Source organism: Salmo salar, chromosome ssa20 (assembly GCF_905237065.1).
Source record: "Salmo salar chromosome ssa20, Ssal_v3.1, whole genome shotgun sequence".
Lineage (NCBI taxonomy): Eukaryota > Metazoa > Chordata > Actinopteri > Salmoniformes > Salmonidae > Salmo > Salmo salar.
In genome coordinates this window covers 85,753,015-85,769,483 of record NC_059461.1, presented here as the reverse complement: position 1 = coordinate 85,769,483, position 16,469 = coordinate 85,753,015, and the positions used below count along the sequence as shown (strand labels likewise).

Below are 16,469 nucleotides of genomic sequence, written 5' to 3'. Positions count from 1 at the left end.
AACACAGTAAAGAACAGCTGTAAAGAGCCGCTGTTTAAACAACACAGTAAAGAACAGCTGTAAAGAGCCGCTGTTTAAACAACACAGTAAAGAGCCGCTGTTTAAACAGCACAGTAAAGAACAGCTGTAAAGAGCCGCTGTTTAAACAACACAGTAAAGAACAGCTGTAAAGAGCCGCTGTTTAAACAGCACAGTAAAGAACAGCTGTAAAGAGCCGCTGTTTAAACAACACAGTAAAGAACAGCTGTGTAGATACCGTACATATTAAGAGGCATGAAATAACATGACTTACTATATGCATTCAAAACTCAGATCCTCCTCCATACACATATAGGGCTTTCTTGCACACACACACACACACACACACACACACACACACACACACACACACACACACACACACACACACACACACACACACACAATTGTTTATATGGTGGTTAGAGCAGTATACATCATGTGTTTCCTGTTGGTGTAATAATATAGACCTCAGGTAGACTCCATAAAGGCGGCTTGTTAACCACATCTGTACACACACAACACGTGAGGAACATTTTACCTCTCTCTCTCTCTCTCTCTCTCTCTCTCTCAATCCCCACAGTCACTTTTCTGTTAAATTGTGTGTTATCAGGTCAAAGATAGGAAGGACACTTCCCCTCTCCCATGTGTTATTAAATAAAGCAGAAAGTGCTTTCATGGTTTTTAAAGACCTCGTGCCCTTGGTGCTACGGTGTGTTTAAAGCCAAAGGTAGCACGTCCACCCGCTTGCCTGAGAGAGAGAGAGAGAGAGAGAGAGAGAGAGAGAGAGAGACAGAGGCAGCAGGAGGGAGGGCATGTGGGGGTGGCAGGGGTGGAGGCAAATCCTTAAAAATCCCATGAGGAAGTAATTACGCCATCCCCACTGAATACACACATGCACACACGTTGAGTCAGTTGGGAAAATAAATAAATAAACAAAAGTGAGAGCGAGAACAATATCCCCATTTAGAAGCCCCTAAAGTCTGGGTTTCATTCACCCCTACCCCCCCCCCACACACACACTCCTAGCCTAAACCCCCCCCATATCCACACCCGACATATGCTACCTCCAACGAAGAATTACTCACTGCCTAGCTCCCCTGGCTGTGCTGGACTCTCTCTCTGTGTGTGTGTGTGTGTGTGTGTGTGTGTGTGTGTGTGTGTGTGTGTGTGTGTGTGTGTGTGTGTGTGTGTGTGTGTGTGTGTGTGTGTGTGTGACATTGAGACTCGGGATGGGGCATGGTCTAGGCTGGGCTAAGGCTGGGACAGAGCTAGGATAGGATGGGCTGGGGGCTGGTGCCGGGCTTGGCTGTGTACTGGGCTGTGCAGAACTAGGGGTAGGATCTGAGTGTGTTTATATAGCCCAGGCAAACCCGCTCTCTGGCCCATTCCCTCTAAGCCAGAGAATACAACCCTACCAGGACCGCTGGCAAGGGATTGTTTAGCATTTAACGAGAGAGAGAGAGAAAGAGAGAGCGAGAGACAGAGAGAGAAAGAGAGAAAACAGAGAGATAGAGAGAGAGAGTGATAGAGTCAGAAAAGGAACATACACATATAGAGGAAGCCAGAGAGATAGAGTGGTCAACAGAGACACATAGGAGGAAAGATAGAGAGTGAAAGAAAGAGAAAGAGGTAGAGAGAGACAGAGAGAGAAAGAAAGAGGAGAGGAGGGGAAATAGCTCTGAGATATTTAACACACACTCCCACATTTACCTCTCTCTCAACATACTCACATTTACCTCTCTCTCAACATACTCACACACATTGCGAGACAGAGAGAAAGCAGACAAAACTCACCACACAAAGTCTCTGACAGGTAGATAGACCTCAACACAGACAGACAGACTCTCTGAGACAGACGGACGGCAGGCAGCATGTTTCTGCGGTGGCTCCCCCAGGCAGTGTGTCTGGTGTCCGTGTGTGTGTCGCTGACTCTTGGGTACGAAGACGATATCGAGGTGAACTATGGAGACAGCTACTACAACGAGATCACAGAGGGAGAGCCACTGGAGCGTAAGTCAAGTGTGTGTGTGTGTGTGTGTGTGTGTGTGTGTGGTGTGTGTGTGTGTGTGTGTGAGAGAGAGAGCTCTGAATGCTGAGTAAGGAATATGGGAGATATGTCTGGAAGTCTCCTGTTGTATGGGATTAACCCATCAATGTTTCTGTTCATGCTCTTGGCATGGCAATGGCCCAACGGTTCCTTAGCCTCTCATACTAGGCTTTATAATATATTACAAGTGTTAGGCTTTATAATATATCTGTGGTGTTAGTTTGTGGAACAACAAGTTCATCAACAACTTGAAGTGAATGAAACAGACTGTCTCAGTATGTTTGTCTCAAGTAGGATTTTCACGTAACATTAGTGAATTGACTTTGTTCAGTCACAGCCCACTGAATGCCAGTCATGATTGAATGAAAGTTTTAGTGTCAGGCTTGTTCATGACTTAAATCAGCTGGTCAAAAAGTCCAGAAGTGGAGTTAGCTTTTAGAAATCTGCATGTTAAAAAAACAAGCATTAAAAAAACATTTTGTCTGCGTTTTATATTGAAAGACAACAATGTTTTTGCTTCAATAGAGTGATATTGGGCAAGGCAACTGAAGTTTTTCATCAAACAAAATACATGTATGCAAAACCTTCCACAGAAAATAGCTTAGATTTCATCAGATGACATTAGAAATCCAACGCTAGTTGGTTAGCAGCCACTCATCAGTAAATTAGCTTAAATTAGCTTAGAATGAAAGAGCAAGGTATTTTTTTTAGCAAAAACAATGCATGGCCATCAGATTTCTTATGTTTACCACAGAAAAAATGTCTTATCCGAGTGAAGAAGTGTAACTGAATCACTAGGTCTGCGTTTTGATATTTCTTCTGCGTTTATTTATTTTTCTCAGTGAAAATGACGAATTCTGCATTAAGGTAACCCCTGTATCTTCAGGCCTCTGTACGGCTGTGTTCAGCCAGTATGTGTCCAGATATCATACTAAAAGAGTTTGATTTTAGAATCATTGTGCTCTGCTTGTGTGGGATGTAAAAGTCTGTCTAGACGTACTCTGTCCAGTGTTGGTCTTTGGCAAGTTATTCGTCTCTGGATATGAAGTGCTAAGACTAATCATAGAGAGTGTGAGCACTGACTGTGTTAGTTCTGAGCACATCTGGACATGTTCCCTCTCTTCTCACTCTTCTCCTCTCTTCTCTTTCTCTCTCTACTCTCTCTTCTCCTCTCTTCTCTCTCTTCTCCTCTCTTCTCTCCTCTCTCTCTTGTCTTTCCAAAAGCTTTAGGTGGGTTATAAAGCAACAGACATTTGGGAATCACTGATCTAGCTGTGCTCTGTCAGTCAATCTATCTCCAGTAGTTGTGGCTGAGGGAGTGTTTCTCAATGTGTTCTGTCAGTATTGGCTGGGAAAGTCTAGGCAGAGATGTTCTCTGTCAGAGAGTAAGTTGAGCGAGAGGAGACCGGGGATTTTAGCCTCCTATTGGGAAAAGACCATTATGAATGACTGGTCATTGATCAAAGAAATACTATTTAATTGGGGAATTCTTCTCTCAGCAATTTTGGAAGGCAGGCTCCTCTGTGTGTGTGTGTGTGTGTGTGTGTGTGTGTGTGTGTGTGTGTGTGTGTGTGTGTGTGTGTGTGTGTGTGTGTGTGTGTGTGTGTGTGTGTGTGTGTGTGTGTGTGTGTGTATATGCTTGGTACTCTTACAGAAAACCATAACCAACAGTACATTTGCTCAGGGCAGTTTGTAATGTGATTTTACATTATTAAAGATGAAGCGGCCCAAACAAACACTGGAGAGTAACATAACACATTACCACACCAGAGAAAGACACCGTGACAATAACTCAAACTGCCAGGATACAGGACACGGAAAGAGAAAGAGAGGGACAGAACGGGAATAGATTGATACTGTTTCAAGCAAAGGGAGAAAAAAAGTAGTTGAATGGAGAAAGGGACAATCTAAGAGAGAGATGGGCAGTTTGCAGGATAAAGGGACAATCTAAGAGAGAGATGGATAGTTGACAAGAGAAAGGGACAATCAGAGAGAGATGGACAGTTTACAGGATAAAGGGACAATCTGAGAGAGAGATGGACAGTTGACAGGAGAAAGGGACAATCTGAGAGAGAGATGGACAGTTGACAGGAGAAAGGGACAATCTAAGAGAGAGATGGATGGTTGACAGGAGAAAGGGACAATCTAAGAGAGAGATGGCATGGTTGACAGGAGAAAGGGACCATCTAAGAGAGAGATGGATAGTTGACAGGAGAAAGGATAGGAAGTGAATGATTATTGAGACATCTCAGTGTTGACTTAAAATGTATGAATAAAAAGCTTTCTAACATACCCCACCTCTCCTTCCCACTCAATTAAATTGAATTCAATTAAATTGAGTGGGAAGGAGAGGTGGAGCGGTTCAGACAGGCATGTATGTTAGATGGCTTGTATTCATCCATTTTACTTCCTCTCTCTCTCGCTCTCTCTTCTCTCTCTCGTTCTCTCTCTCTCCCTCTCTTTCTTTCTCCCTCTCTCCAGCCACAGCTACCCCAGCCCCAGGACCCTGTAAGGCTACAGACATGACTAAATGGGACAAGCTCTTCTCCATGCTGGAGAACTCTCAGATGAGGGAGAACATGCTTCTGCAGTACTCCGATGACATCATCAAGGTGGAGTTGGGGTCGCTGCGTGGAGAGATGCTAAGGTTGGTTTTTGAGAAGAAAGTCTGTGCTATGTATATGAACTTATATAAAGTCAAAAGTTTGGACACACCCACTCATTCAAGGGTTTTTCTTTAGTTTTACTATTTTCTACATTGTAGAATAATAGTGAAGATATCAAAACTATGATATAACACATATGGAATTATGTAGTAACCAAAACAGTGTTAAAGAATTCAAAATACATTTTATATTTTAGATTCTTCAAAGTAGCCACCATTTGCCTTGATGACAACTTTGCACACTCTCGGCATTCTCTCAACCAGCTTCACCTGGAATGATTTTCCAAAAGTCTTGAAGGAGTTCCCGCGTATGCTGAGCACTTGTCGGCTGCTTTTCCTTCACTCTGCGGTCGAACTCATCCCAAACCATCTCAATTGGGTTGAGGTTGGGTGATTGTGGAGGCCAGATCATCTGATGCAGCACTCCATCACTCTCCTTCTTGGTCAAATAGCCCTTACACAGCCTGGAGGTGTGTTGGGTCATTGTCCTGTTGGGGGAAAAAAATGATAGTTCCACTAAGCGCAAACCAGATGGGATGGTGTATCGCTGCAGAATGCTGTGGTAGCATGCTGGTTAAGTGTGCCTTAAATTATAAATAAATCACTGACAGTGGCACCAGCAAAGCACCCCCACACCATCACACCTACTCCTACATGCTTCACGGTGGGAACCACACATGAAGATATAATCTGTTCACCTGCTCTGCGTCTCACAAAGAACCAAACATTTCTAATTTGGACTCATCAGAACAAAGGACAGATTTCCACCGGTCTAATGTCCATTGCTCGTGCTTGTTGGCCCAAGCAAGTCTCTTCTTATTATTGGTGTCCTTTAGTAGTGGTTTCTTTGCAGCAATTCGACCATGAAGGCCTGATTCATGCAGTCTCCGGTCACGGCCGTCGTAGTGATTGGACCAAAATGCAGCGGGATGTGAATGCTCATTTTCTTCTTTATTAAATAAATGAACACTGAACAAAAAGAACGATGAAAACAGTCCTGTCAGGCACACAGCTAAACAAGAAACAACTACTCACAAAACCCCCATGAAAAACCCCCCTACTAAATAGGACCTTCAATTAATGGCAACGAGGAACAGCTGCCTCCAATTGAAGGTCAAAACAATAAACTAAACATAGAAATAGAATAACTAGAAAATAGAACATAGAAATACAAATCATAGAACACTACCCAAACACCCCGACAACACAAAAAAACACACCCCTGCCACGTCCTGACCAAACTACAATAACAAATAACCCCTAATACTGGTCAGGATGTGACAGTACCCCCCCCCCCCCCCAAAGGTGCAGACCCCAGATGCACCTGAAACAAAAACTAACACAACAAAACCCCACAACAAAAAATCCCAAAACTACAGGGGAGGGAAGGGAGGGTGGTCACCGTCACCGACGGTTCTTGTGCAACACCCCCCCTTCCCAATCCTCCCCCCTACGGAGGTGGCTCAGGAGCGGGATGAAGACCCCGCTCCATCACTGGCTCACCCCACTTTAGTGGCGCCTCTAGAGCGAGGTCCCTCTCCGTCGACCCCGGACTGGGGACCCCCGCAACGGGCGACTCTGGCTGCGCCGGACTGGCGGGCGACTCTGGCTGCGCCGGTTCCGGACTGTAGGGCGACTCTGGCTGCGCCGGTTCCAGACTGTAGGGCGACTCTGGCTGCGCCGGTTCCAGACTGTAGGGCGACTCTGGCTGCGCCGGTTCCGGATTGTAGGGCGACTCTGCTGCGCCGGTTCCGGACTGTAGGCCGTCTCTGTCGGTTCCGGACTGTAGGCCGTCTCTGTCGGTTCCGGACTGTAGGCCGTCTCTGTCAGTTCCGGACTGTAGGCCGTCTCTGTCGGTTCCGGACTGTAGGACGTCGCCGGAAGCACTGGACGGGGAACTGTCGCCGGAAGCTCTGGACGGGGAACTGTCGCCGGAAGCTCTGGACGGGGTACTGTCGCCGGAAGCTCTGGACGGGGTACTGTCGCCGGAAGCTCTGGACGGGGTACTGTCGCTGGAAGCTCTGAATGGGGTACTGTCGTCGGAAGCTCTGGACGAGGACTGCGCACTGAAAGCCTGATGCGTGGGGCTGGCTTTGGAGACGCCAGACTATTTACACGCACCACAGGGCTAGTGTGAGGAGCAGGAGCAGGACATACTGGACTGGGCTGACGCACTGGAGGCCTGGTGCGTGGGGCTGGTACTGGAGGTACCAGACTGGGGACACGCACCCCAAGGCTAGTGCGAGGAGCGGGAACAGGACGTACTGGACTGGGCTGACGCACTGGAGGCCTGGTGCGTGGTGCTGGCTTTGGAGACGCCAGACTAGGGATACGCACCTTGAGGCTAGTACGAGGAGCAGGAACTGGATACACCGGGCCATGAACCAGCACAGGAGGTCTGGAGCGCACAGCCTGCACCACCCATCCTGTCTGGGTAGTCACAGTAGCCCTGCACGGGTGAAGTGCTGGCACAAGGCGAACTGGACTGTGCAGAGGCCTGATGGCTGCCGTGCGTAGAGCAGGCGCAGGGTAGCCTGGGCCCAGGAGACGCACCGGTGGGTAGTTCTGTCACGGCCGTCGTAGTGATTGGACCAAAACGCAGCGGGAATGTGTATGCTCATTTTCTTCTTTATTAAATAAATGAACACTGAACAAAAAGCACGACGAAAACAGTCCTGTCAGGCACACAGCTAAACAAGAAACAACTACCCACAAAAACCCCATGAAAAACACCCCTACTAAATAGGACCTTCAATTAGAGGCAACGAGGAACAGCTGCCTCCAACTGAAGGTCAAAACAATAAACTAAACAAATAGAATAACTAGAAAATAGAACATAGAAATACAAAACATAGAATACTACCCAAAAACCCAGACAACACAAAACAAACACACCCCTGCCACATCCTGACCAAACTACAATAACAAATAACCCCTAATACTGGTCAGGACGTGACATCACCTCTGAACAGTTGATGTTGCGATGTTACTTGATCTCTGTGAAACATTTTTTGGGCTGCAATTTCTGAGGCTGGTAACTCTAATGAACTTATCCTCTGCAGCAGAGGTAACTCTGGGTCTTCCTTTCCTGTGGCGGGCCTTATGAGAGCCAGTTTCATCATAATGCTTGATGGTTTTTGCAACTGCGCTTGAAGAAACTTTAAAAGTTCTTGACATTTTCTGGATTGACTGACCTTCATGTCTTTTCTCTATGTATATTTGAGCTGTTCTTGCCATAATATGGACTTGGTCTTTACAAACAGGGCTATCTTCTGTATACCACCTCTACCTTGTCACAACACAACTTATTGGCATCAAACCATTAAGGAAAGAAATTCCACAAATGAAATGTAACAAGGCACATCTGTGAATTGAAATGGATTCCAGGTGACTACCTCATGAAACTGGTTGAGAGAATAAGAAGAGTGTGCAAAGCTGTCATCAAGGCAAAGGGTGGCATCTCAAATATAAAATATATTTTGATTTGTTTAACACTTTTTTGCTTACTACATGATTCCATATGTGTATTTCATAGTTTTGATGTCTTCACTATTATTCTACAATGTAGAAAATAGTAAAAATAAAGAAAAACACTTGAATGAGTAGGTGTGTCCAAACTTTTGGCTGGTACTGTATATATACTGAACAAAAATATAAACTCAACATGTAAAGTGTTGGTCCCATGTTTCATGTGCTGGAATATTTATGTGCTGGAATATTTATTTATATTTATTTATATTTATCTCTAAATGTGTTTACATCCATTAGTGAGCATTTCTTCTTTGCCAAGATAATCTATCCACCAGACAGGTGTGGCATATCAAGAAGCTGATTGAACAGCATGAGTATTACACAGGTGCACCTTGTGCTGGGGAGTATTTCTGTCTGTAATAAAGCTCTTTTGTGGTGAAAAACTCATTCTGGCTCCCCAGTGGGTGAATCTTTCTCCCAAGTGGGTGAGCTTATGCCCTCCTAGGCCCACCCATGGATGTGCCCTGCCTAATGAGCCTAATACATTTATTTACATTTACGGATTTCCTTATGAACTGTAACTCAGTAAAAAATGTGAAATTGTTGCATGTCGCGTTTATATTTTTGTTCATTATAAATGGAACTCTCAGCCAATGGATCATAACCAGCAATCTGAAATCGACCTTTACCCCCCTAACCTCTGTACACCTGTGTATATCTGACAGGAGTCCATGTGGAATTGGGCGTAAGAAACTACTGGTGCAGTTGGCTAGCTTGGCTCCCATGTGTACTGTACTTCCTGGTCTCTGATGTAATCCCTCTCTAATCCTTCTTCTCCTCACCACAGGTTCGTGGCTCAGTACGGAGGGGCCTGTGGCGTTGCGGTGGAGACCGCTGGGCGGAGGATGTCCATGCAGATGGAGGCTCGCCTCAGGGAGAGCATGGAGCATCTCAGACAGGATCGAAGCACTGCTGCTGACAATTCAGCTGGGAATAGCCATCAGGAAAAGCTGTTACAGCAGCTTCTAACTGCTGCGAGGACACAGGCTGTCCGACTTATCAAGCTGGAAAACAGCTGCCTGAGTAATCTAGAGGCTACGGGGGAAAACTTGCAGCAGGAAGTGGCATCAGCAGAGATGCTGGTTGCCGTGGTGACAGAGCTGGCGAAGACGAGGGCAGTGCTAGAGCTCGCGCTCAAGTCGGCACAGCAACGACACCTGCCTGCAGGTGAGAACACCTCTTCCTGTGTCCCTGTCTATACATCCTGCCATCCTTTACATCAGTGGTCCTCAACCAGGTGCACTAGTACCAGACCTATCCACATGGGGAACTTGACCCAACCAGGGGCACTAGTACCAGACCCATCCACATGGGGAACTTGACCCAACCACTAGTACCTGACCTATCCACATGGGGCACTTGACCCAACCAGGGGCACTAGTACCAGACCTATCCACATGGGGAACTTGACCCAACCAGGGGCACTAGTACCAGACCTATCCACATGGGGAACTTGACCCAACCACTAGTACCAGACCTATCCACATGGGGAACTTGACCCAACCAGGGGCACTAGTACCAGACCTATCCACATGGGGAACTTGACCCAACCAGGGGCACTAGTACCAGACCTATCCACATGGGGAACTTGACCCAACCACCTAGTACCTGACCTATCCACATGGGGAACTTGACCCAACCACTAGTACCTGACCTATCCACATGGGGAACTTGACCCAACCAGGGGCACTAGTACCTGACCTATCCACATGGGGAACTTGACCCAACCACTAGTACCTGACCTATCCACATGGGGAACTTGACCCAACCACTAGTACCTGACCTATCCACATGGGGCACTTGACCCAACCAGGGGCACTAGTACCAGACCTATCCACATGGGGAACTTGACCCAACCAGGGCTAGTACCAGACCTATCCACATGGGGCACTTGACCCAACCAGGGGCACTAGTACCAGACCTATCCACATGGGGAACTTGACCCAACCAGGGGCACTAGTACCTGACCTATCCACATGGGGCACTTGACCCAACCAGGGGCACTACTACCTGACCTATCCACATGGGGAACTTGACCCAACCAGGGGCACTAGTACCTGACCTATCCACATGGGGCACTTGACCCAACCAGGGGCACTAGTACCTGACCTATCCACATGGGGAACTTGACCCAACCAGGGGCACTAGTACCTGACCTATCCACATGGGGCACTTGACCCAACCAGGGGCACTAGTACCTGACCTATCCACATGGGGAACTTGAAAAGACTCATGAGACAGTAGGCTTACTGGTAAACTGCACATGAGGGGTATTTCAGGGGTACTCTAGGCAGAGCACCTAGTACTTGGTTTAAAACATTTTAGTCATTTAGCAGACGTTCTTATCCAGAGCAACTTACACTAGTGAATACATACATTTCATTATTTTTTTATATTTTTGTACTGGCCCCTCGTGGGAATCGAACCAACAATCCTGGCGTTGCACACACCATGCTGGCGTTGCAAACACCATGCTCTACCAACTGAGCAATGTAGAAGATCCATGTTTAGACACCATCAGGTAACACAGGACTCCTCTCACCAGACTCACACCAGACATCCCTCCCAGGCAATGTGATCCTTACAACCCATCATTCTTGAAAGAATGAAAATAGGAAATATATACTTAGAGTATGAATATGAACAACAATTCTGGTCAATTGTTCTTAAAAATTCATAATAAAATTGATTCTTACCAGAGTGGCTTTCTGTGTTCCAAGCCCAGTCTCTGCATCTGAAATACACCCACAGGCCCTGTTCAGACCTCTACCTACTTACTCTGTTGAAATTCAATCAAAAACAAAATGAGTTTGAGGACTTACAATAAGCCAAGAGAGCAACAAGGCTATAGTTCTATAAAGAGGAGTCTCTCTGAATCAATCTGTTCATATATATAGCCGCCAGGCCTTTCAGTGAGCCAGCTCCAGTTCCCAGCAATAATCAGATAAAACTTCAATGCTTTTTACATTACACACACACACACACACACACACACACACACACACACACACACACACACACACACACACACACACACACACACACACACACACACACACACCGTCTATAGCATCCGCCCTGTAAACCTGGATACTGAGCAGAAGGAGGTATAATCATTAGCAGGTCGACAAAGCAACCACAGCAAAACACCCTGGGAAGCAGAACCAGATGGGAAAGGTTACCCCCGGAGAGAAACCTGAGACAAATGTAACATCAACATTTAGGGTCTGGTAGGAGGAGTCTCAGTGTCATAACCTAGCTATCAGAATGCTGCTGCTGCTGCAGAGAGGGGAAAGGGAGCTGTCCACACTGATTCAAAACCCACTTAGTCATACACAAATCATACACACAGAAACACACACACACATATACACACACACATACACAGACTGATTCCAGCCTCCAGCAGTGATTTCCTCTTCTGGTCTGACTCTGAGTTGATGCATTATCTCATGGTGTTATTATCCCGTTGATAGATCTCACACACACGCGCGCACACACACACACATGCGCACACACACAGGCTTACTTGTGCACAAGCAAATGAAAGAGTGGTGTGTGTGATAAGAAACAGACATGGTGAGCATACAGTTTACTATTTCGTCACCTAAAGGAAAGAGAGAGAGAGAGAGAGAGAGAGAGAGAGAGAAAAACGACTGCGCCCACCAAGTGGGAAAAGACAGGGAAAAACTTTTGGTCTATGACATCATTGACCGCATTACCACTGACCGCAGCCTGAACCTCAAACACCCTCGCTGTACTCTGATCACACCATGGTGTACCGCTCAAATACCAAACTGCTCCATTGGCATGACTGTTAAAGGTTCAACCATAGAGATCCTTGGCATGACTGTTAAAGGTTCAACCATAGAGATCCTATACAGTATATATATATAATTCTATAGTCATTCATATTGGGTAGAACAATGTTGCTAACGGAGATCTCTCACGGGGATAATAAAATAATCCGGTTACATAACCAAAATGTGTAACAGTGGGGTTAGAGTTAGGGTTAGGGGTGAAGGTGACTTCAAAAGGACATTCTACTCCAAAATGAATACATATAATACATATAAAATATATAATTTCCACCTCCAGAAATTAACCCAATAACATAATGGTAAAATGATTCGGTACAATTATTTGAACATATTGGACCATGCATATAGCCTATGCACGGTCCATATTAGCATGTATGCTATTAGCAATAAGAATGATCACCTGTAGCCCAACTGATGCAGCATAGTGGCTATAAATAAATAGGCTGAAGCATGGGGTTGCTGTTAATTACCCTATTGGGCTAATCATTAGCCAGATCTCAAATGTGATCTTTTAACTAGTTAGGTTCCTTTTGAAGAATTTGATGTCACAAAAAAACTTGCATAAACAGTGAATATAATGTATGCCTACCTGTTAGGGTAACTTGGGGTAACCCGCCACCCGATGTAACACACAGGGACCCTGTACTTCTCACTTTGTCACCATCTCCCCCCAACATTTTCCCTGATTGCCACTACTCTTGCTAAACAAAAAATCAAATCTGTCTCATCACAATTTTTTCCCCCACATTTTCTTTTTAGATAAATAGATATCCTATTCTACTATGGGTTGGCAGATTCTTATATTCATTAGTCGTTTTGTTTGCAGAGGAAAAGTAAATGTGGATTGATCTAGCACCTTCAAAGTGCACCTCAGCCTCCGCAGACATATTTTTTCATGTTCCTTATTTTTGGGGCGTGGCGGGCGCAGCGCCACAGCAAAATGACTTCAGCGGAAACATTGTACATGATATACATAACTAATATCTAGTGAAGTGTTTCTTGATGTGAGATAAAGACATGATGATCTGGTCATCTGTAGTGCTTCTGAGAACAGAGCTTAGGCCTGAAGAAGCCCTGTGAGACAGCATACAGGGTCTGTTTCCATCTCCCTCCCTTGATTTCTCTCCTGATTTTGTCATCTTTCAGATCAATTAATAACCCCAAAATGACTAAAGCTATTCTCTCATCCTCTCCTCCCTCCCTCCTCTCTCGCAGGCTGTGAGACCGCTCTTCTCTTCCCTATGCGTTCCCGTCGCATCTTCTCATCAGTGACACCAGACCTCCCTCTCTCCCTCTCTTCCTTCACCGTGTGCCTGTGGGCCAAGCCCGTCTCCGTCTCCAACAGAACCGTGCTGTTTTCCTACGGAACCAAACGGAACCCCTATGAGATACAGCTCCTTCTTAGCGGAACAAGGGCTCTCTTCACAGTGGGAGGAGAGGCTCACCTGGTGGAGGCACGGGGCGTGGTGAAAGGAGGAGGAGTTTGGACCCACCTATGTGGGGCTTGGAGCTCTGAGCAGGGCATAGCGTCACTATGGGCCGATGGACACAGAGTGGCATTCACACCCGGGGTGGCCGAGGGCCACATGTTACCCGATGGAGGCTCACTCCAGCTTGGGCAGGAGAAGAATGGCCTTGGGCAGGAGAAGAACGGTGGTGTGGTCTCTGGAGGGTCAGGTGGCAGTGAGAGTCAGATGCCTGGGTTTGAGGGAGGCTTCGATGCCAAGTTGGCATTCGCTGGGAAGATGACGGGGGTGAACATGTGGGACCGTGTGCTGACAGAGGAGGAGATATCCCAGCTGGCTTTGCAGGACGGTGAGGGGTGTGAGCAGAGGGGGAATGTAGTTGGGTGGGGCTTGACGGAGATCGTGCCTCACGGGGGTGCTCAGTTCATCAACTAACTCTGATGACGTTTTCATCATCATCATCATCGTTTAAATCAACTCTACATCTTCATCATCATAATCCTCATCATTTAAATGAACTATCATCATCTTCATCATCATCATAATCATCATCATTTAAATGAACTATCGTTTTCATCATTTAAATGAACTATCATCATCTTCATCGTCACCATTATAAACTAACTCTGCTGCCCTAAGACCTGCAGTGCAGAACAGCCTGACCAGCTGAGACTGCAACAACAATGTGAACATGAACAACAACAACAGCTCTCTTTAATGGCTTAAGAGACTGGAGAAGAATGTGTCCTGTTAGAGGAGTGTTACCCATTTAGAGAAGCAGTGGTAACACACACACACACACACACACACACACACACACACACACACACACACACACACACACACACACACACACACACACACACACACACACACACACACACACACACACACACTTGGTGAGAAGCATTAGTGTACATAGTCTAAGGAGGAGAAGTGGAACAAACATCATTTACCACAGATTTAAAGAGAAAAAAGTAAAGGAAAGAACATAGGCGAGAGAGACAAAGAGCTCATTGTGTGGAAGGAGAGATGCATTGGGTCAACTGTCACAAAACCAGTCTGAAAGTGTCATCACTCGATGGCCATGTTAGAGAGGACAAAATTTGCTATATCATCAGCAGTATTTTGCAAGTATGTTAGCTGTTTGTTATTAATGAAGTGTTAGGGTTTCGGGGTAAGGTAAATTCAAAAGGGTTGAGGTTTGGGTTAGTTGTTAAAGTGGAATTTTTGGCTAAAAAAACACTTTACCTTTTGTCCTCTCTAGCATGGCTACGTAGTGACAACTATCTGCAAGCTGCCATAGGAGGTTTTAATCATTCTATTACCTTATAGTCTTATGTTTCCGGCAAAAATTAATATTTTTTTCAATCATTGTTTCCAACTTTGTATTTATCAAAGTGTTTACATTCAGATGTGACAAACATAATATTTTTGTTGTTTTGTGTTTTGCTTAGTTTTCCATACACCCAGAGGAGTTTCCATTCATCCAGAGGGATTTCCATACATCCATAGGGGTTTCCATACATCCATAGGGGTTTCCATACATCCATAGGGGTTTCCATACATCCAGAGGGGTTTCCATACATCCAGAGGGTTTCCATACATCCAGAGGGTTTCCATACATCCAGAGGGGTTTCCATACATCCATAGGGGTTTCCATACATCCAGAGGGTTTCCATACATCCAGAGGGTTTCCATACATCCATAGGGGTTTCTATACATCCAGAGGGGTTTCTTCTCCTTGAAATGGGTGCCAATGGATGATGCAATAAGATTACTTAGTACCTGTTTGTTTCGCATCTCTTTTGAGACAGAAACACTTGATTTGAAAAGCGGAACTGTGGACAATGTTTACAGAATCTGTTACAACGATCTCTGCTCTTTGTTAACGTAGTAGGCAATGTGTATCATATTGTTTTGTGTTTTTGTCAAGAAGTAAAAATGAATGTATTTTGTATATAAATATTTTTGGCATCCAGTATGACTAAAATTGGAGAATAAACGAGAATAAAATGACATGTTAACATTAAGCCTCTGATGCGTTTCTTCATCACCAACAGGAAAGACAAGGTGCTCAAGTGTTAGAAGGTAATTTCAATCATCCCAACAACAGTTGCACATTTGGATGTTTTGAGTGATTATTGCATTTTAACTTAATTCAACAGTCTTTCACTTTATTTAGATAGTCCCAATGCAAAACTACAGAGGGTTGCTTGCCGCCATTGGCTCAGTGGAAAAGCGTTATCTTGAGTGATGAATCACGCTTCACCATCTGGCAGTCCGATGGATGGATCTGTGTTTGGCAGATGCCTTGAGAACGCTACCTCCCCAAATGCATAGTGCCAACTGTAAAGTTTGGTGGAGGAGAAATGATGGTCTGGGTCTATTTTTCATGGTTCGGGCTAGGGCCCTTAGTTCCAGTGAAATGAAATCTTAACACTACAACATTCAATGACATTCTAGACAATTCTGTGCTTCCAACTTTGTAGCAATAGTTTGGTTTCAGCATGACAATACCCCTGTGCACAAAACGAGGTCCATACAGAAATGGTTTGTCGAGATCGGTGTGGAATTACTTGACTGGCCTGCACAGAGCCCTGACCTCAGGGCTCTGTGAGGTTGGGCCCAACATCAGTGCCCAACCTCACTAATGCTCTTGTGGCTGAATGGAAGCAAGTCCCGGCAGCAATGTTCCAACATTTAGTGGAAAGTCTTCCAAGTAGAGTGGAGGCAGCAAAGTGGGGACCAACTCCATATTTATGCCCATGATTTTGGAATGAGATGTTCGACGAGCAGGTGTCCACATACTTTTGGTCATGTAGTATACTTGAATGCGAGGTAGATAGTCTGTAGACCGCCAGCTAAGCCCAACTTGTGTTTCACTTTATTTGGATAGTCCCAAAGCATATCTACAG

General features: G+C 45.5%; 2 protein-coding genes across 2 annotated transcripts in view; one reads left to right on the top strand and one right to left on the bottom strand.

The window, feature by feature from the left end:
- LOC106594828 (ventricular zone-expressed PH domain-containing protein) overlaps positions 1-16,469 on the bottom strand; it is a 197,401-nt gene that overhangs the window by 116,150 nt on the left and 64,782 nt on the right. The window lies entirely within an intron of this gene.
- LOC106581433 (pentraxin-related protein PTX3) lies at positions 1,233-15,584 on the top strand. Its single transcript, XM_014163494.2, has 4 exons — positions 1,233-2,031; positions 4,550-4,715; positions 9,052-9,431; positions 13,301-15,584. Exons 1-4 carry the CDS (start codon positions 1,893-1,895, stop codon positions 13,984-13,986), a joined length of 1,371 nt encoding a protein of 456 aa, XP_014018969.1. The 5' UTR covers positions 1,233-1,892; the 3' UTR covers positions 13,987-15,584.